Raw genomic sequence first — 17,845 nt, 5'->3', positions numbered from 1 at the left:
GAAATACAGCAATAATTTGGTCCCGTCCATTATAGGCCTAAGAAAATATATCACGAACGTATGTGTTATCATTGCAGCATGGCTGCTCAGTGTCTGTGTCCAAGGAAGAACTTTGATCACTGAATACTCATTCGTGCATCTTCTTGTCAGCTATTGATGTTTTTACAGGTGTGTCGCGCATCCTTCTTCCGGTCAACCACTCAATACCAAAATCTTGAAACGTTGTCTTCCAAGCATTATAAAAAGATTTTAAAATACGTGGAGAAAACTTCATGCCTTCCCATTGCATGGAAAAATTACCGAATACTGCATTAGTATCCCACAATGCAATATGTGAAATATTGTTTTATTTTACCGCCTGCAAGTTGTCTGAGCAGCCAATCAGCGCAGAGATAAAAAAAACAAAAAACGCCTGCTACAGATTAAATCTATATAATGGCGATTTTTGACTTTGATTATCTCGTTAAGAACGATTGCATCTGTGGTGAATGCCATTTGAAAGTGGTATAAAAAGTTTAAAATTTAGATTGGGATCTTTCTTGTATTGTTCCTTATACATGGCAGCATATGCAAATCACATGGCAAATATTGTGCAAACTATTACTTGACCAATTAAGAAATGGATTCAACACCCATCCACAGAAAATTTAGACAATTTTATAAGAACTTATAAGAAGTGACATGCGCAATATAACTGAAGGCGCCTTACAACAAATTATTCGTCTTCCTTGTGTATGCCAGTCAACGTAAAATGCGAAAAAAAATGATATTCTTAGAGCAGCTCGATTGGGCGTAAAAAACTTTATTAATAATAATACAATAATTAAAGGCAGTGGAAACTATTGGTAATTGCTCAAAATAATTATTAGCATAAAACATTACTTGGCAACAAGCAATGGAGGGATGTTGATAGTATAAAATACTGTGACATAGTGTGACAAGGGTGTTTTTTCTTTCATTTTTATCTCGCAATTTCGATGACTAATCGAGCTCAAATTTTCAAGGTTTGTTATTTTATGCATATGTTGAGATACACCAAGTGAGTTGACTGGTCTTTGACAACCAATAGTGTCCAGTGTCTTTAAATACATAAACAAATAAATGAATGATCAAATAAACATAAACAAACAAATTGTTTACAAGTCAATCGGAGAAAAAGTACTAAAAGAAAAACACAAATATTGAAATAACAGATCCAGACCACTCTTCGAAAGTTCAGTATATATTTCAATCTTTATTGCAATTTGCTAAATCTGTAGTTTACATTCTGCCAATATCAAACTTACTGAAGTTAAAGACTCCAAACATTCCGAATAAACTTAAAGTTTTAATATTAAAAACTGAATGAAGCTAAATTGCTAATCGGTGGCCAAGCAACCTAAGAGTAGTCTAGCGTGGTCTACAACTTAACAACGCCAGCAGAATTCAAAGCATGCTATCAAATTAATTAGTATTTATTAACACGACATTCCGGTTAAACATTACCAAATTAAAAACAGTATTTCCTAATTTCAAGAATCTAGTTGTCGGCTCTCACTATCCCAAACTAGTGGATTGTTAGTTTAAATTTGGAACTATTGAATGTCCAAATGAATTGATCCACCTTTAGAAATCAGGGTCACATCATTTTTGTCAAAGGGGTCGCCTCGAAACAACAGTACTAACCCAATGGGATAACAATCTATCTAAAATTGTAACCCATTGCCAAACTGTCCCAATTGGGGTAAAGTGTCCCAATGAGAATCTACTTCCTTTATTAAGAGAGGATACATTACTTATTCTCAATTTGGACAGTGGCAGTGAAAGTGCTTTCCCTCCACTTTGTACCCAATTCCATACAAGAAGTGCATGTGACAAGGTTATTTATTACAAATCAATAACAAAAAACATTCTTCACAAGCTCTCTCTAGAATTCTGGGTACTAAACTCATCAAAATGAGCTTTACATATTCATGTTTAAACATCTCATTAATGGGATACATAAACTAATGCATCCCCTGCTTATCCATAATTCAGCTTCTCCCATTATTAGAGCCTATATCTGTTTTGTGCAAAATCATGAGACAAGTCTCATTTCATTTTAAAGTGCTATAAATATTCATGTAAAACTCTCTTAGTTTAATATTCAAGTCGTATTTGAATATTCAAAAGACTGCTTATATAGTCATAAAAGGGTTCACAAATAGGGCCAAAACAGGACAATGAGAAATGTATAACCCTTTTCTTGGACTCCAAACAACACTTTCTCATTTCAATGTTCCAACAAGCCATAAGTATAAAGGTTGATTAAAATAGCACATTATTTCTTGAATGAAATCAAAAGCTGCAATATTTGAAGAAAAAACGCGTGCTGCACAATAGTTAACATTTAAAAAAGGATACTTTGCTAGTAGTACATCCTGTAATTTATAATTAGTACACAAAACATACATAATGTACAAAATGCTCAAGTCGTATTAAATATTCAAAAACATGCAAATCAATCTAGTCAGATGACTTTAAACCAATAGGAGGGCATTTTGAATACATGTACAGGTTTTAAAAAAATCAAAAAAGTTCAGTGCAAAAATTACATGTATAGTCAACTTTATAACACCCCTTGCAAGTATTCTGCCTGCTCATTGGTTTAGAGCGCGTCACATGACATGTCTTAGTTTTGCTAGACGACGGCCGTGTGATAGTGCGTCGGTTTGCCATGCGCTAGTCCGAAGACTAGCACACGGCGCCGTGCGCTAGTCCGACAGACTAGCACACGGCGTGCAGTACCCAGACGTCCGTTGCGTGTACGAGGATCATAAATTAATAGTCTGTAACCATTTCGGATTGCACGACACTACATGCAACACAGTAAGTAAAAGTGTTTGCAATCTGTATTCGCATCGTCCGTGGATTGTAGCATTCAGGTCTGTAACTTAATAATAATAGTACAGTATTTAGAAAGGTTTGGGGTGTTATAAAACAAATATTGACTGCTTTTACTCGTGCAATGGTTAAAAACTATGACTCCCTCGGTGATCCCCGGAGCGTTCTATTTTCCCTCGGCTTCGCCTCGGGAAAATAGAACGCTCCGGGGATCACCTCGGGAGTCATAGTTTTAACCATAGCACTCGAAGCAGTCAATATTTGTATAAAAGTTCACGCATTTTAATGAATAGCACTTGAAAAACAATAAAATGCTCCGTAAGTTTAGTAAATCTACGGCATGTTTCAGAAGCCACAACATTCTCCATCATCTCTAAAATTCATATCATATCAAAATAGTACTTAGACATCAACATAAAAGAGTTCATCTTATACTGAATTTGTAAATTTAGTGTTTCTGGGCCAAAATTTACCATAAGTATTCACTTGTTAGGATACCAATATTTGGGGCAGATACAAGTTTTGTTTTATATCACATCATTAGCTGACTTGTGACTATGAGCCCCATTTGTACTTGGGCATGTATTCACTGCAACATGTATGTGCCCCACAGTGTAGACGTCTTGGTTGTTCTTCCAATATAAAGACATACTGAAATGGGTAACTTGGTTAACTACAATGGTTCTGAAAATTAAATCTATTTCACCGAATACAAAATTGTCAGAATTAGATTCAGTATGAAAACTAAAAATTAACTTTCATTAGAAGATTACCACAATAGTAGTACTAAATTATATTCAAATAAGGTGTTCAACTAATTGCAAGCACAGTGCTAGCACAATATTTAACGAAAAGCAATATTATAATTTTATGAGCCAAGCTGAATACAACTCAATCCTCTCCTATCAATAATGAACTGAACAACAATAAATGGATATCAAGCAGAAACTTATATACAATTTTGTTACATGACCATACATTGACTTCAAGCTGTGATTAAGGTTGTTGGTCACTGCATCTGTGATATAGATCTTTATCTCGCTGCATCCATCTTGGTCATGTTCCTTGTATCGGATAACAATAATGAAGGCTTATACTCATTTTGCATATAGGAACCAGACTATTTTCTTATTCCAGCCTTGGTTTGGTAACATTGACATCAATGGGAAAAATTCAAGACGGCTGCACCATAAAAAAGGTCTCTCACTTAGCCAACCGCCTTATAGCCAGAGCCACTCAAAGACTGTTATTAAACAGAACCTCCCTGGCTACGTCTGATGAAGCTGCCGGCTACTGCACCTAGGGGTGAGTATTATATGCAATGTTGTAACGTAGCCAAAGCCAAAACAGGTAAAGTTGGACAGACCCTCAGTTTGACTTAACCAAATTAATGGGGGACGTTTGGGGGTGCTACATGTATTTGGCAGCAGACTTCCAGGTAGATCCTTTGTTTTTGGTAATAAGCGCAGAACTGCGTTAACAATGGAAATTTACCAGGTAAGTCTGCTGCCACCAAGCGTTCCAAAATCTTCCAATGCCTTTGACCATGGAGAAATTGCTCCATGCTTTGACAGTTATTAGAAAACAAACTTAATTGACTATTTCTTCACAAGACATATGGATTGGGCAACCACAGAGCCCCTTTATAGGTTATGCAAAGTTTCCACAGAACTTACCATTGCTTCAACACAAACATCTGCAAACCAGAACTGACTTACAAAATGACTTATTCAAATGTCTGACTCCGGAAGCCACATTATTAAACTCCTGCTCACTTTCCTTGTAATATTAGGAGTACCAGCCACACTATATATTCAAATTATTTAAAAAGCATCCAAATAAAGTTAGAAAAACAACACCAAAAATCTTCAACAATAATAACCCGTGTTATTAGCCTACTGCACCTTTTTTTCTCTCTAAATTAATCATCTAATTTGGTTTTATACAGATGTCATATAACATGACCATGCTGTAATAGTATATAATTAGTACTTTACATTTTGAAATACAATCTACTTGTGACTAAACACAACTGCTATCTATAACAACCCATAAACATATTCTTGCGATAAACATACTCTGTTATTAATATTTACAAAGCAGCAACACAGCATCCTCTCTTTTGGAAAAAAAACAGACAAAAACAACATCAACAAAATTCAAACTATTTAAATTTCATGTTAACAGATATGAACCAGAATAAATATTTGTTTGATTTCTCATCCAGGTCACATAGATCTAAAAAATATCTTAGACTAATGCAAATATACTACTACAAAAGAAAAAGCTGTCTGACCATATCAGTGTCCTAGATTACAAACAATGTGTTTGTATCTTATCCAGATTATACATTCATGATCATGACTTTAAGGCACTGGACACTATTGGTAACTACTCAAAATAATTGTTAGCATAACAAATTCCTTGGTAATTTGCAATTGAGAGCTGTTGATACATGTAGTATAAAACTTTGTGAGCTGAAGTGATGTAGTATTTGAGAAAGGGGCAAATTCTCACTGAAATATTGAGACTTCAGGCCTGAAGCCTTTCATTAGGCATGTGAAAGAACACAGACTTGAGCAACAATGGTGTTTTTTTCTTTCATTATTTTCTTGCAACTTTGATGGCCGAATTCACAGGTTTGTTATTTTATGCATGTGTTTGAATAAAGCAATACTATTCTTTAAAAATTACCAAATGTGTCCAGTGCCTTTAAAGGAAGCACAAGACTGTACTGCAGTTGAGCAGAACGAATATGTTTTTTGGACAAGAACAAATCCACTCAACGAGTCTTGAGTTGGAGTATGTTGTACGCTGGAAACATTTGGGTAAAAGATAGCGGAAATCCATCTCTCATGTCGTGTGTAGGCTTATCACATATCCATTCCTGACACGGTATAACATCTGCCAGTTTTCTATCTGTACAACACAGATGATAAACGGGGTATGCAGGGCTGATCCCTAGCGAGGTCCAGCAGTGCTTCAACTCAAGACATACCGTCTATCTTAATGTCAAAGTGTTACAACTGAATGTCAAACCCATGGATAACACCAGGTGCCAATTTCAAAGAAGTCGGACCACATTACTGTGCTAAGCAAATACCTTAATTTTTTCCTTCAATTTTTAACATGCAATATTGCCCCAATTCAGGCTAAATGCCACTCTTGGTTAGGGGCTAAAAGGAGAAAAAATATTAAAGACGAAAATAACTCTGCTCTCTTGGGCAATTTTAATTAGAAAACCAGCAATAGTGCGCAAGTTGTATGATGTTTTCCAGGTTACCAGGAAACATGCTTAGCACGATTAAACTTTTAACATTTTACCAGCTGTGTAGGTTTTGTAGGTTAACAGCCATTTGTAGATTTAAGGATATGTAGTGATCCTGGTAAGAAGTACATTCATAACGTGACGCAAGTGAAGATGAATTTTAGGTCTTTGACTGCTTGATGCAATTTGCCATCTCCTTGTATCTCTTCATTCACATGATATGCTAAGCCAGAAGCCATTTCCTTCTAACTAGAGGACATCTTGCTTTATAAGACTGATGACCTGCCAAAATCAATAAGCATTCTATGTATCTTTTAGCAGGGCACCAGACATCTAGTTTAAGAAGGAACCATTTGTTGGACGCGTCACAAATGTGTCACTGTGGCTATAGAAAAACAACAGCTTGTGAAAACAAGACTTGAGAAGTATCTTGAAATTAATTTATGTCCATTCACTTAGGAGTGGTATAATGCCGGAAAAACTGAATGAAATGAGAGAAGTAAATTTGAAATATCATTTTAACAATAAATCTGTACTGAAGCATTTAATTTCCAGTCCTCAAATAATCCAAATCACTTGAAGCTTTGTATTCCTTGCAATTTTTCACCTAATCAACTGCCAAATCCCATTCAGTTCTGAAATCTTGGTTTACCCCATAAATGCTGAACTTCAACCCTTTCTTCCAAGTCGAAACCAGCTAAAGTAATAAAGCATAACAAGTGATGCTAATAAGAACTGTCCGAACCTACTATCATCAAACTCCGAAGCGATCCCCGCGTAAGATCCAAGTGATAGCGTTCTGCTTGCGGTTACAGCTCTCACTGAATCATCTCACACAAATAAACACATATGGCTGATAACGTCTGAAACAATTTCACCAGCTGTGTTGATCACGGGAAATCAGAATTGCAGACTGATTGCTTTAGGAACGTCTTGAAAGTTTTACATGGTGGTGTTTATATATGTACTTCCTTCAAATCTGTTCCATTCACCTTGAAATGGTTAGTACAAGTGATGAGGAGCATAAGCCCTTATTAGGGGTGGGTTAATTTTTCAACGAATTTGTCCTTTTTTCTGAAGTAATTTGGTAAAAGGTCTCCACGAATTTGTAATTTTTCTGAAGATACTTTGTTTAAAGGTCGCCATGAATTTTTCATTTTTCTAAAAGTTCACTTGTTAAAAGTTTGCAATTGTTTGTCTCAAGTTGATTTCCTGCACTATGGTAAGTGAATTTAACATCTACAGACGTTCTGGATACTGTAGTGTCTTTAATGCCAAGAAGATATACCTGGTTTTCACATTGTCTACACACTTCATTGCTCAACATGGTGCAATCTTCATTGCAAAACATGGTGAAATTCTTGTCATCTCACATTTCCACTGTCTCCCATTCAGTTACATAAACATTGCTCATGTGGCAGAGTACATCCCAGGTAACTTTCATTGTTCATGTCATTCTGTACACACACGAATGCACTCCGAGAACAATGCATTTGGTTGGTAAGTCTGCTGCCATCTAGTGTTAAAATTAGTCTCATATCTATAGCATAATCTGTTTCATATCTGTAACACAAACTTCTTTCCACTTTAAAAAGGTTAAACTATCTGTCCTCCCCTCCTGTTTACAATATACAACATTAAATCTCAGTTAGTAAATAACAAATTTATATTTCATATCTGTGAATACACTAACTGGTTTAAAAACGAAAATTATCTAGCCATTAATTTATATTAAATATATGTTTCATTAAATTCTTCTATATTTTGTGCAGTGTTCTTCATTTGAAAGCATTAAACTTATTTTAAATTAATTGTGTTAATTCGCATAGACTTCTTAAATGTTTACTTCTTTAATGTTTTCACAAAAGTGCCCATGACATAATGCTGCACAACAAAATATTGACCGCCGAACCACACTTGGAAGCATAAAGATGCCGAACTCTGATAAAGTTACTAATTAACACTCAATTTGAGAGTGAACCCTTATGCTTCTGTAACAGAAGAAAAGTCCTAAAAACAGATTAAGTCTATTTTTTTTAGCAGAAATCCGGCTACAAATGTCATGCTATATACATACTGCTGATAAACTCTACCTCCTTCCCATTTGACCAAAACAAATTCCTTCATCTGTACTGTTAATTTTAAAATATTTTTGGCATTGCCTTTTTTTTCTTCTTCATTTTTCTTTTTTAAACTGTAGCACACACACGCAGTAAGGCACTTCATCATAAGTAACCTGTGAAAAACGCAGCTTGGACTTGACAACAGCTAATCCAAATGACAAAAACAGAAGGTTGTTAAAATTACAAATGTACAACACATCTGAATAATTACCCCGAGCAGACTGTCAGCTCTACTGTCAACCTCTACTTTCATACAAGACCTTTCTATGGTCTTCAGTGTTGACCTCATGGCCAGAGAATCAAAGCGTAGAATGCTGTGGTAGGCAGCAAGATGAAATTGAACCCAGGTCATGGGACAACCTGAATCTTATAAATTAATTGATGGAATGACCACATTGAATTCTCAGCAGTCATTTTAACAGACAATTCCTGTTGAGAAAGTTTCCACCAGAAATCAGTTTTGCATCTTTTTCATATCAAAACTTAATGTCAAAGATACAAAACTGTCCAACAGATAATTTTGATTTGGTGTCTTTCAAAAATTGGATGACTACATCAGGGCCCAACTTCAGAGAGCTGCTTAATCAGAAAATACTGCTAAGTAAAAATAAGTAGGATACCAGTTACAATTTGTACTTGTGGCATGGCAGTTTGGCTGGTAACCTTATTCTGGAAAGCATAATTTTGTTTCGCTTAGAAACTTTGTATGCTTACGCAGCTCTATGAAATTTGGGACTGGTTGTCATTCATTGAATGCTTTTCAGGTATTTCAGCTTAATTTCATATTGTGCTTAGCAATTTTTGGCCAAGTCAGTGTCCCATACAGAGATTAGTTTCCATAAGTTGCAAATATTTGAATCATCAGTATTTCCTATAAGTCTACTTTAAGGCTGAAACCCAAGTCTCTGCCTGCAAACATCTTTTGTAGCCAACACCCATGGGACACCTAGGATGATTGTATCACTAAATGATTAACACGTCGAAGGTGATGCTGAATGTCAAACAGCGATTGATTTCTATCTGTAGACTTGCAACTTGACTGGGACCGGCAGGTCACTGGATGTCCACATGGGGGCGATGCACTGGTACTCAAGTCTCAAAACACATATCATACACATTATTACCCAGAATACCAGTTAACCTTTGCAGACATTCTAAAAGGTGGGGATGATTTCCTTCTATGTGACCCTTGAATTTTGAACTCCCATGTTGTACTGCTGATTTCATTTCAGGATGAGTAAGTGGGTTTGTCTGTTCTTACTCTATGGTTTGTGCAACATTCAGACGCTGTTCTCTCTAGTCTACCATTAGGGATGACAATCTCCTCATGATTCCTGAGAGTAAAAATGGAAACAGAGTGACACCATTTACAGAAACTTTCCAAAGCTTTCAGTAATCCAATAGTATCTCAGGTTATTAGTAAAGACTGTGCAAGTCTTATGTGTTTTGAGCTTTCAGGACAATAATGGCCCCAACCATATCGAGTTTTACATGTTCTTGTGCTATTTTTCTTTCGACATTCTTTTTAAAGCCAAGCAAAAGCCAGAATAGGACAAATGTTTTAGATGTGGGTGGAAAACCCCAGATAATTATTCAAGGGAAAACCATCGCAGTAAACTAGGGGCTAAAAACCAAGTCCACATAGTGCCCGTAGTAGGATTTGAACCAAGTCCAGAGGTGGAAGGCGAGGCAAGACACCACTACACCAACCAGACCGCCCTGATCTGTGGTCGTAATTAAAATGCAGGATCTCAAATCACTTTTTTGGATTAAGTGTAAAGGCAGTATCGGAGAGTAACTCAGACATTGTGGTCAATCAAAATTGTGGACATAGATCACGTGGCCATAACTGCCAGTGGTCAGGAAGAAGGGAGGTCAGGGGACTTTAGCACCGATAGAAACAGCACACACCAAAGGGACAAATCCAGCTACATGTATTATGTCTGGTTATCAGACAAGCTCACTGCCACCCAGGAGGTAAGATGACTATGAGAAAATACTTATAGCAGACTCTTTGGGGAGTTTGGGCCAAGTATTATGGGCTTATTTGTCAGTTGTAAATTTTGATTATGACCAGATTCATAAAGGATCACTGTCAGAGGTTCAGACGCAAGGTGGCTAGGGGCACTTTATTCACCAACGGTGATAGAGATGTGAATTTTCAAAAAGGGCTACTTTCAAAATCAGGGTTACATCAGCACTTTGTACAGATATTGTCAATGCCATTCTAGAAGGAGGGTTGGCAGGGAAAGACTAGACTCAAGCTTATTATTATTAAGCTTTGGAGTTCTGATCAGTAGAGTGTGAGTTCCATTCCTGGTCTTGATACTTGTGTCCTAAGCAAGACACTTGACCATTATTGTTTCATCCTTCAGATAGGGTCTAAAGCTGTAGATCTCATGCATTGTGTAATGCATGTAAAAGAACCCAGTTACATTAAAGGCATTGGACACTTTTGGTAATTACTCAAAATAATTATTAGAATAAAACCTTACTTGGTGACAAGTAATGGGGAGAGAATGGTAGTTTAAAACATTGTGAGAAACGGCTCCCTGTGAAGTGGAGCACTTTTCGAGAAAGAAGTAATTTTCCACGAATTTGATTTCAAGACCTCATTTAGAACTTGAGGTCTCGAAATCAAGCATCTGAAAGCACAAACCTTAGTGTGACAAGGGTGTTTTTTTCTTTCATTATTATCTCGCAACTTCGACGACAGATTGAGCTCAAATTTTCACAGGTTTGTTATTGGATGCATATGTTGAGATACACCAAGTGACAAGACTGGTCTTTGGCAATTACCAATAGTGTCCAATGTCTTTAATCACTGAGAGAATTGTTTCCCCAATGTTTCTGGCAGTGACTGAAGTCCTCATTGCGAAAATTCTTATGCGCAGCCATTTTGGCCGTCTGGCATATCACAGCTTTCCCTAGTCAATCTGGTAGTTTTCCATATACAAGTAATGCCTTTTGTCACACAAGTACTGTTATTTTGTGCGAGTTTCTTACCCCAGTGCAGATTGTCAAAGGAACAGGAAAGTTACAGCAAGAAACAGTCAAAGCAACACTTTGTACTGTGTTTAAAAAAAATTTCAATGGCATAGCTGAGAACCTGAAGCACAAAAAAATCAGCTGAAAGGTTGCACGCCTGTAACATTGAGGGTGTACACAGCAGACACGATAAAAAACAAGCACAGCGTCCTCCTAGCTCTATTTCCATGACCTAACCCAAATTGGATCAAATACCCCCATTACACAAGTCTATAAATGTATCAATAAGCATGCAGAGATCTTGATAGTCAACTTACATATTTGTACACATAGTTGCCGGGGAATGTACCGAACATTCCGGTGCGTTCCGACATCCCGACGAACCAACCGTCGTCACATTTCTCCAGAACGTTCACCAAGTCCCCCTCCTGCAGTTCAATTTCATCCTCATTCTGGGGTGCGTAGGCAAAGGAAGCAACAAAGCTACAAGGGGGAAAAACAAGAAACGCAAATACTCAAATATGGTTGTTGACTGTATGGGCAGAAAGCTAAACCTTGTAAAACATTACATGATGCTATAAAGGAATTCAAATGTAGTCCCACATACCTTGCAGGGAAAACTGTATGTTACAGACTAGGAGTGTCACTGAGTGACCAACATGCGCGCTATTTACATTGCAAGAAGCCATTATTATTATATTAGACATTCTGGAAAAGATATTGTGATGCAAAAGCAGAATTTATAACAAGATTTTTATTGTGTAGTACAAGGTATTGTGTGGCATCCTGCAGCCTACATGCTAGAAAAACAGACTGCAGTACTAGGTTCTTTTACACAACACATCGGACCTCTGGCTTTACATCCAATCTGCAGGACAAAGCAATAAAGATCAAATGTCTCCCTCACAGACACAAGTGTCACAACCAGGACTCGAACCCACACTCTGCTGATTAGAACACCAGAGCTTCAGTGTGATGGGCCATTCATTTCTGTATATTCTGTATAATCATCACCAAGTGCCCATATATGGTTTTGTTGTCGATTTTTGTTGACCAATTCTTTTCTTGTTAATGTGTAGGAAAAGATAATATAAATGAGAAAATGTTGTTTTGACTTAAAAAGCATAGATACTATGTGAACAATAATGTCACTTCAGGTCATGACCTTTACTTTGGTTGAGCAGGAGAAGTAGTTAATATTAAGCAGCCAGTTGTGGCCGCTTTGGAGATTTTGGCACAAGCTAATGGCAGCGACTACACACTGTTTACTCGGTACTTTTCCAAGTTCTGTGATTTGCCTGTGTTCTTTTTTTCACAAAAATCAGGAAAGTATCGAGTATACAGTGCTTAATACAGCTTGGTGTACATGCAACTGTGAAAAAAACATTTTTATTTTTTTCTTTATCCACAATGCAAAAGAAAATCCATCTACTATTTTGGCTGAGCTGCTTAGTGATTGGTTGGCAGAACGAGGTGAAACTATGAGGTCACCAGATGACCAATGACAGCTGACTTTGTCTCCCGTCACTTTACATTACTCTAAGCACACTTCCCCTCCACACCAAGGGACTAAAGAATACCACCTGCCTAGAGATGACCTAAATACTACGGCCTGAGATTGAGATTGAACACAGGGAGATGTCAAATGGCCGATTATACTGAAGTAGGTCAAATAATAGCTCCTGTGAGGACTGTCTGCAACACTCAATAGTGTAGCCTTTTCATTTCCTTTCCAAGTCCGACAAATTGTCCAGATCCACTTTTGTAAAGATCAGACATTTACTGGTGTCTCAGGGGAAACAAGCTTTTCCCTATAAAATGTACAGAATTATAGCACAAAGATATTTAAATAGACGTTTGACACCACCATCTACGTGGAATTTGTCAAATTCTATTTGCACCTGGGGAGCATTTTCATGATCACAACCAATAACTGTAGGTTGAACTTGCCATTGGTTGATCACTGGTCATTGACTGAAACAGTTATTGATTACGACTGAAAAATGCACATTTGACCCTGAATAAGCTGCTTAAAAAATACAAGTAATATATAATAATATAATAATGATGAGTTCCACAAGAACTAGGAGAAGCATGTAATTTCTCGCTTTGAATATAATATATATTGTTATCCTCTCCAAGCCAGAACTTAGTGTACTGAGTTCCCAAGAGATCAGGTTGGCTCTGTGGTTTTTTCCCCTGCCTTTTCAACTCTGTGGACCCCTGTTCGAATCGCACCTGAGACTGAAGCCTTGCAAGTGAATTATGTTTCATCAGTCTCTACATGAATGCATTTTTCCCCCATCCGGGTTTTCCTCCCACATTCGACACTGAGCATTTCTTCTCATTTCCTATTCATCCTTTTTTTGGCACAAATGGTGCTGTTCAAAGTCTGATCCAAATTAGTAAATAAATAAATAAATAAATAAATAAATAAAACACTTACAAATCTTGGCCGGCTGCGAGGGTCTTACTTGGCTGTAAGATAAAAAAGATACAAAAAAACAGTCAGACCAAGTGTGTTAGAAGTCACAGACAAAGATAGAAACTTATTCCAGCCCAAAGATAAGTCAAAGGGGGAGTATCGTCAGATTTACAGCAGGCCTGTGGTTGTACATGGATGAACTCTGACCCAGTTACTGCCTGGCAGTCACATCACAAACAGCGCTGTCATTATTATACTGTGACATGACGGTCAGCAGGCGCGGGCAACTGGGTTTGGTTAGAGTTCATTAATCTAAGTAAGACATCGGGCCTGCTATGATCGAGATGACAGTTCACCTTTAATATTCTTCAGAAATACGTGTGCTCTGCAAATGTACACATTTAAATTAACTAACCTCCTATCAGGTGTGATATTTAGTCCATGGGGCAGGAAGGAAAATTTGATTGAGCACAAGGGCTTGCCTACATTTACACAAGGTGTGGGCTTTAAAAGATTCTTCAAGCTATTTCATGACAATTTTCCAGATTTTCCCAAGGGCATTACAAGCTGGAAACCAGACTAAGGTAGGAAGAATATAATGTCTGCTCCCTTACTGAATCACTCGTTCTTTCCCTACACTCGCCTCCAGCTCCCCTCCCATACCTAACAGCCCCAAACACTAACACTTGTCTTTTCTTCACAACTACAAAACACATACTAATGACAACACATGTGAAGATTTAACCACCATTGTGCCATAAAGCTGCAAGCCAAACCACAATATTTTCATCAGTGATCTTATGTTCTTGGTGCGATGCGAACCCCCACTTTTGTTATTGGATTATGTAATCATTTGCTTTGAATCGCATGGCTAGCGCCCTCAGCAGGCTGCTTCCCGCTTATGATCGTTCTGTTTTAGGCCGTAGACCGGTACTGACGTCTTTGTTCGTCTTCACCCAACAGATTCACAGATTCCAATAAAACTACGAATTACTGAGTCAGAATGCCGATTCAGCCTGTTCTTATTCAGAAAGTCACACAAATCATATAAATATATTCGTTTAGCATACCTCCCCCCCCCCCCAATTTTTTTTTTGCGAGACCTACCAAAAAGGTGTCTCATTGCCCAAATTGATGATATCCTATGAGTCTAGCATACAGTCAACATGAGTAAGAGTTAAGGACACTAACAGAGAGACCTGACTAGGTATGGTTGTACTGACGCCATCGGAATGAATATGTCACAACACACTTCCCTATTTACAATCAAACTTGCCACAGGGAATGGAAAGTAGTCAAACAAAGTGGATACCTAATCAATGCTAGCAGTTTCCTCCTGGAATTTTGAGGGGAAAAATGTGAAAAACACAGAGCAATACTTTCAGGAGAGTCGCGTAAATCTGTTGTACATACAAAAACAATTTCCGTTGAACAAAAAGTACCCAAACCTTTTAAGATTGAGTTGAACTTAAGATCAATCTTAATTCTTTAGCAATCTTACCTTTTGAGATCGCTGTTCAAAGTATCGGTCAGGTTGTCTCTGGCTGCTCCCGTATGACCCTTGACTTCCTGCTGACCCCAACGATGACCTCCCACTTCCTTTACTAGGGAGAGTCTGGGACATCTTCTGGATGGGTGGACTGGATTTAAGCGGTTGTTGGCTGAAGGGCTGGATCGGGGCGTGGCCAGTGGGAGGGGGGCTCTTTACAGCTGGTGGACTTATAGCACCTAGAAGAACAAATATTATGAGAGAAATGACACCCGATTACTACAGAAATGACACCTGATTACTACGAACAAAAAGTCAATGGATGAAGCGGTCAGCTGGAGCAGGTGTGAAAATGTAAGAAAATCCAGCAAGGTCAATCTGTGATAGTTTCTTTATGACCATACAATGTAAATAAGAGTTGATCTAAAATTAAATGAAAATTTAGAAGAGTGGCTTACTTTAAGACTTGCTCTATAGAACTTAATCACGCTGTCACCATCTTGGTCATGTTCCCTGTTTCCAACAACTATAAGGCATGATATTTGCAACAACCATTTTCAGAGGAGGTTTGCAAAAGCATAAGAGAAACTCTCCCCCCAAAAAATTAAACCATGTTTTTGATCCCCAAAGTACTGATTTTGCACTGGAGTTTTATGTACTTCAAAATAGTTAAGTCCACAACAAAAACTTTCACAGGTTTGTTACTCCATTGAATATGTTAGGTCACAACAAGTGTGGATACTGGTCTTTATTATTTTTAATAATGTGACATGTGTGCTTTAAAATGTGTTCCAATCTTACTTTGCTGGACTAAGTGTGATGTCGCAATACAAATCACTATGGCGATACTGACAACTCATCTTAAAGGCAATGGACACTATTGGTAATTACTCAAAATAATTGTTAGCATAAAACCTCTCTTAGTAACGAGTAATGGGAAGAGGTTGATAGTATAAAACATTGTGTGAACAGCTCCCTCCGTGTGACAAGGGTGGTCTTTCTTTCATTATTATCTCGCAACTTCGACGACCAATCAAGTTAAAATTTTTACTGGTTTGTTATTTTATGAATATGTTGAGATACACCAAGTGATAAGACTGGTCTTTGACCATTGACAATTACCAATAGTGTCCAGTGTCTTTAAGATGAATCTTATTGAAATCAAGCTCATATCTTGTCTCAATTACATTCTAAGTGAGACTAGGTTTTAAAAATAACGTTCATAAGACCTAGACTGAATAAAAGTCTACACAAAACAACTTCTAACAAATACCCTACAGGAAGTTGACCTTGGCATTACAACTTCAGTCACTTAGTCTCTACTGAAAGTTTGAGTAAATTTTGTGTAGTCACAGTAAATGTTGCTTACAAATCGTTATTTAAAGCTTATCTAAATTTCCTGTAGAGATATTTCTCTGTCTGACACGCAACACTTTTCACAAAAACTTTTCACTTATGAGTCATTCCATTACATGTACTACTACAAGGTCAAATACAACAGCCTGTACAACGCCAACAATCTTAGGATGATAGTTTCCATCACTGCCTTCTTCAATAAACAAAACCAACCATCTGAACTCGTCACAGGGTGGTGGAAGCCTGCACTGCATCTAAATATCACAGGTTAAAGCAACCTCAACGCTCTTGGCCTACAATATGACCAGGCTGTTCATGCTGCCAAGGATCAGCCTGGATGCCACAAACGAATTTATATGAAAAAACCTGGGGTCACAACGTCTCGAGCCGAGTTTGGCTCGAGTAGCGTTAACTATATACAGCTTCCTTGAAGACTATGATGATTAGAACAGGATCGCTTAGACATGGTTATACCGCACTCTGCCACAGTGAACATAATTACCAGAAGTCCCCTGATCCACTAAGTGGAAGTGAAAGCCCCCCATTCCTATCTGCTCCAAGGTTGGAGTAGATATGTAAACAGCAGTCAAGTTCTTATCAGAACTGAGTGTCTCCCAGTTTTTCCAATCTACTCCTTGACAGTAGACGAACAGTAGGATAAGTTCTTATCTGAACTACCTTGTCTCCCGGTTTTTAGAAAAACAACTTCTTGTAAGAACACTTCTGCACAGCAGATTAGACATCATCACATGATGTATTACCTCAACCCCATTATACTATAGACCTTTATCACTGTGTGGCCATCTTGATTTTACTCCATTCCAACTCACTATAACCAAACTGGGTTGACGAAATAATAGTCTGGTGCCATGCGCATTGAATGTTAGCATTCATTACTGTTATTGGAAACAGGGAACATGACCAAGATGGTGACAGCGTGATAAAGGTCTATAACGCAACTTCCAGCGCATTAGTGCCAGCAGTACAGAGCGCTACTTAGCCAATAGCAGATGAAAAGTTTGCGCAAAGGTAGCCCGCGAGTCTCGCCTACGTAGTTGAACTTGAGTAGCTCTGCAGAACGGCAAGTTGAGCTGCAGCTGCATGACAATGAGAGGTGTGGTGAATAAAGCTTTGGGGATAGTTTGAGACTACAGCTACGGTTTCAACTGGAAGTGTCGTGGCAGAGTGGTTTAAGAGCACCAAATTCAAACTCTGGTGTTTCTGATCAGCAGAGTGTGGGTTCGAATCCCCAGACGTGACACTTGTGTCCTTAAGCAAGACACTTAATCATTGCTTCGTCCTTTGGATGGGACATAAAGCTGTTGTGTAACGCA

The 17,845-nt window shown here is 37.8% G+C and overlaps 1 protein-coding gene across 5 annotated transcripts in view; it reads right to left on the bottom strand.

Annotated features, from left to right (window-relative positions):
- Positions 1-1,214: 1,214 nt before the first annotated feature.
- LOC139953315 (uncharacterized) overlaps positions 1,215-17,845 on the bottom strand; it is a 130,021-nt gene continuing 113,390 nt past the window's right edge. For 3 of the 5 annotated variants that reach the window (XM_071952810.1, XM_071952811.1, XM_071952813.1), the window contains 4 exons: positions 15,168-15,394; positions 13,688-13,719; positions 11,559-11,724; positions 1,215-9,587 (listed from right to left, as the gene is read on the bottom strand). In XM_071952810.1, coding sequence (XP_071808911.1) covers positions 9,579-9,587; positions 11,559-11,724; positions 13,688-13,719; positions 15,168-15,394 — 434 coding nt within the window. In that variant the 3' untranslated portion in view covers positions 1,215-9,578. Of the gene's footprint in view, positions 9,588-11,549; positions 11,725-13,687; positions 13,720-15,167; positions 15,395-17,845 lie in introns of those variants that run through there. The other 2 variants (XM_071952809.1, XM_071952812.1) reach the window with 1 other exon arrangement.

This window comes from Asterias amurensis, chromosome 21 (assembly GCF_032118995.1).
Source record: "Asterias amurensis chromosome 21, ASM3211899v1".
Taxonomy (NCBI): Eukaryota; Metazoa; Echinodermata; class Asteroidea; order Forcipulatida; family Asteriidae; genus Asterias; species Asterias amurensis.
This window is presented reverse-complemented; position numbering and strand designations above follow the sequence as displayed.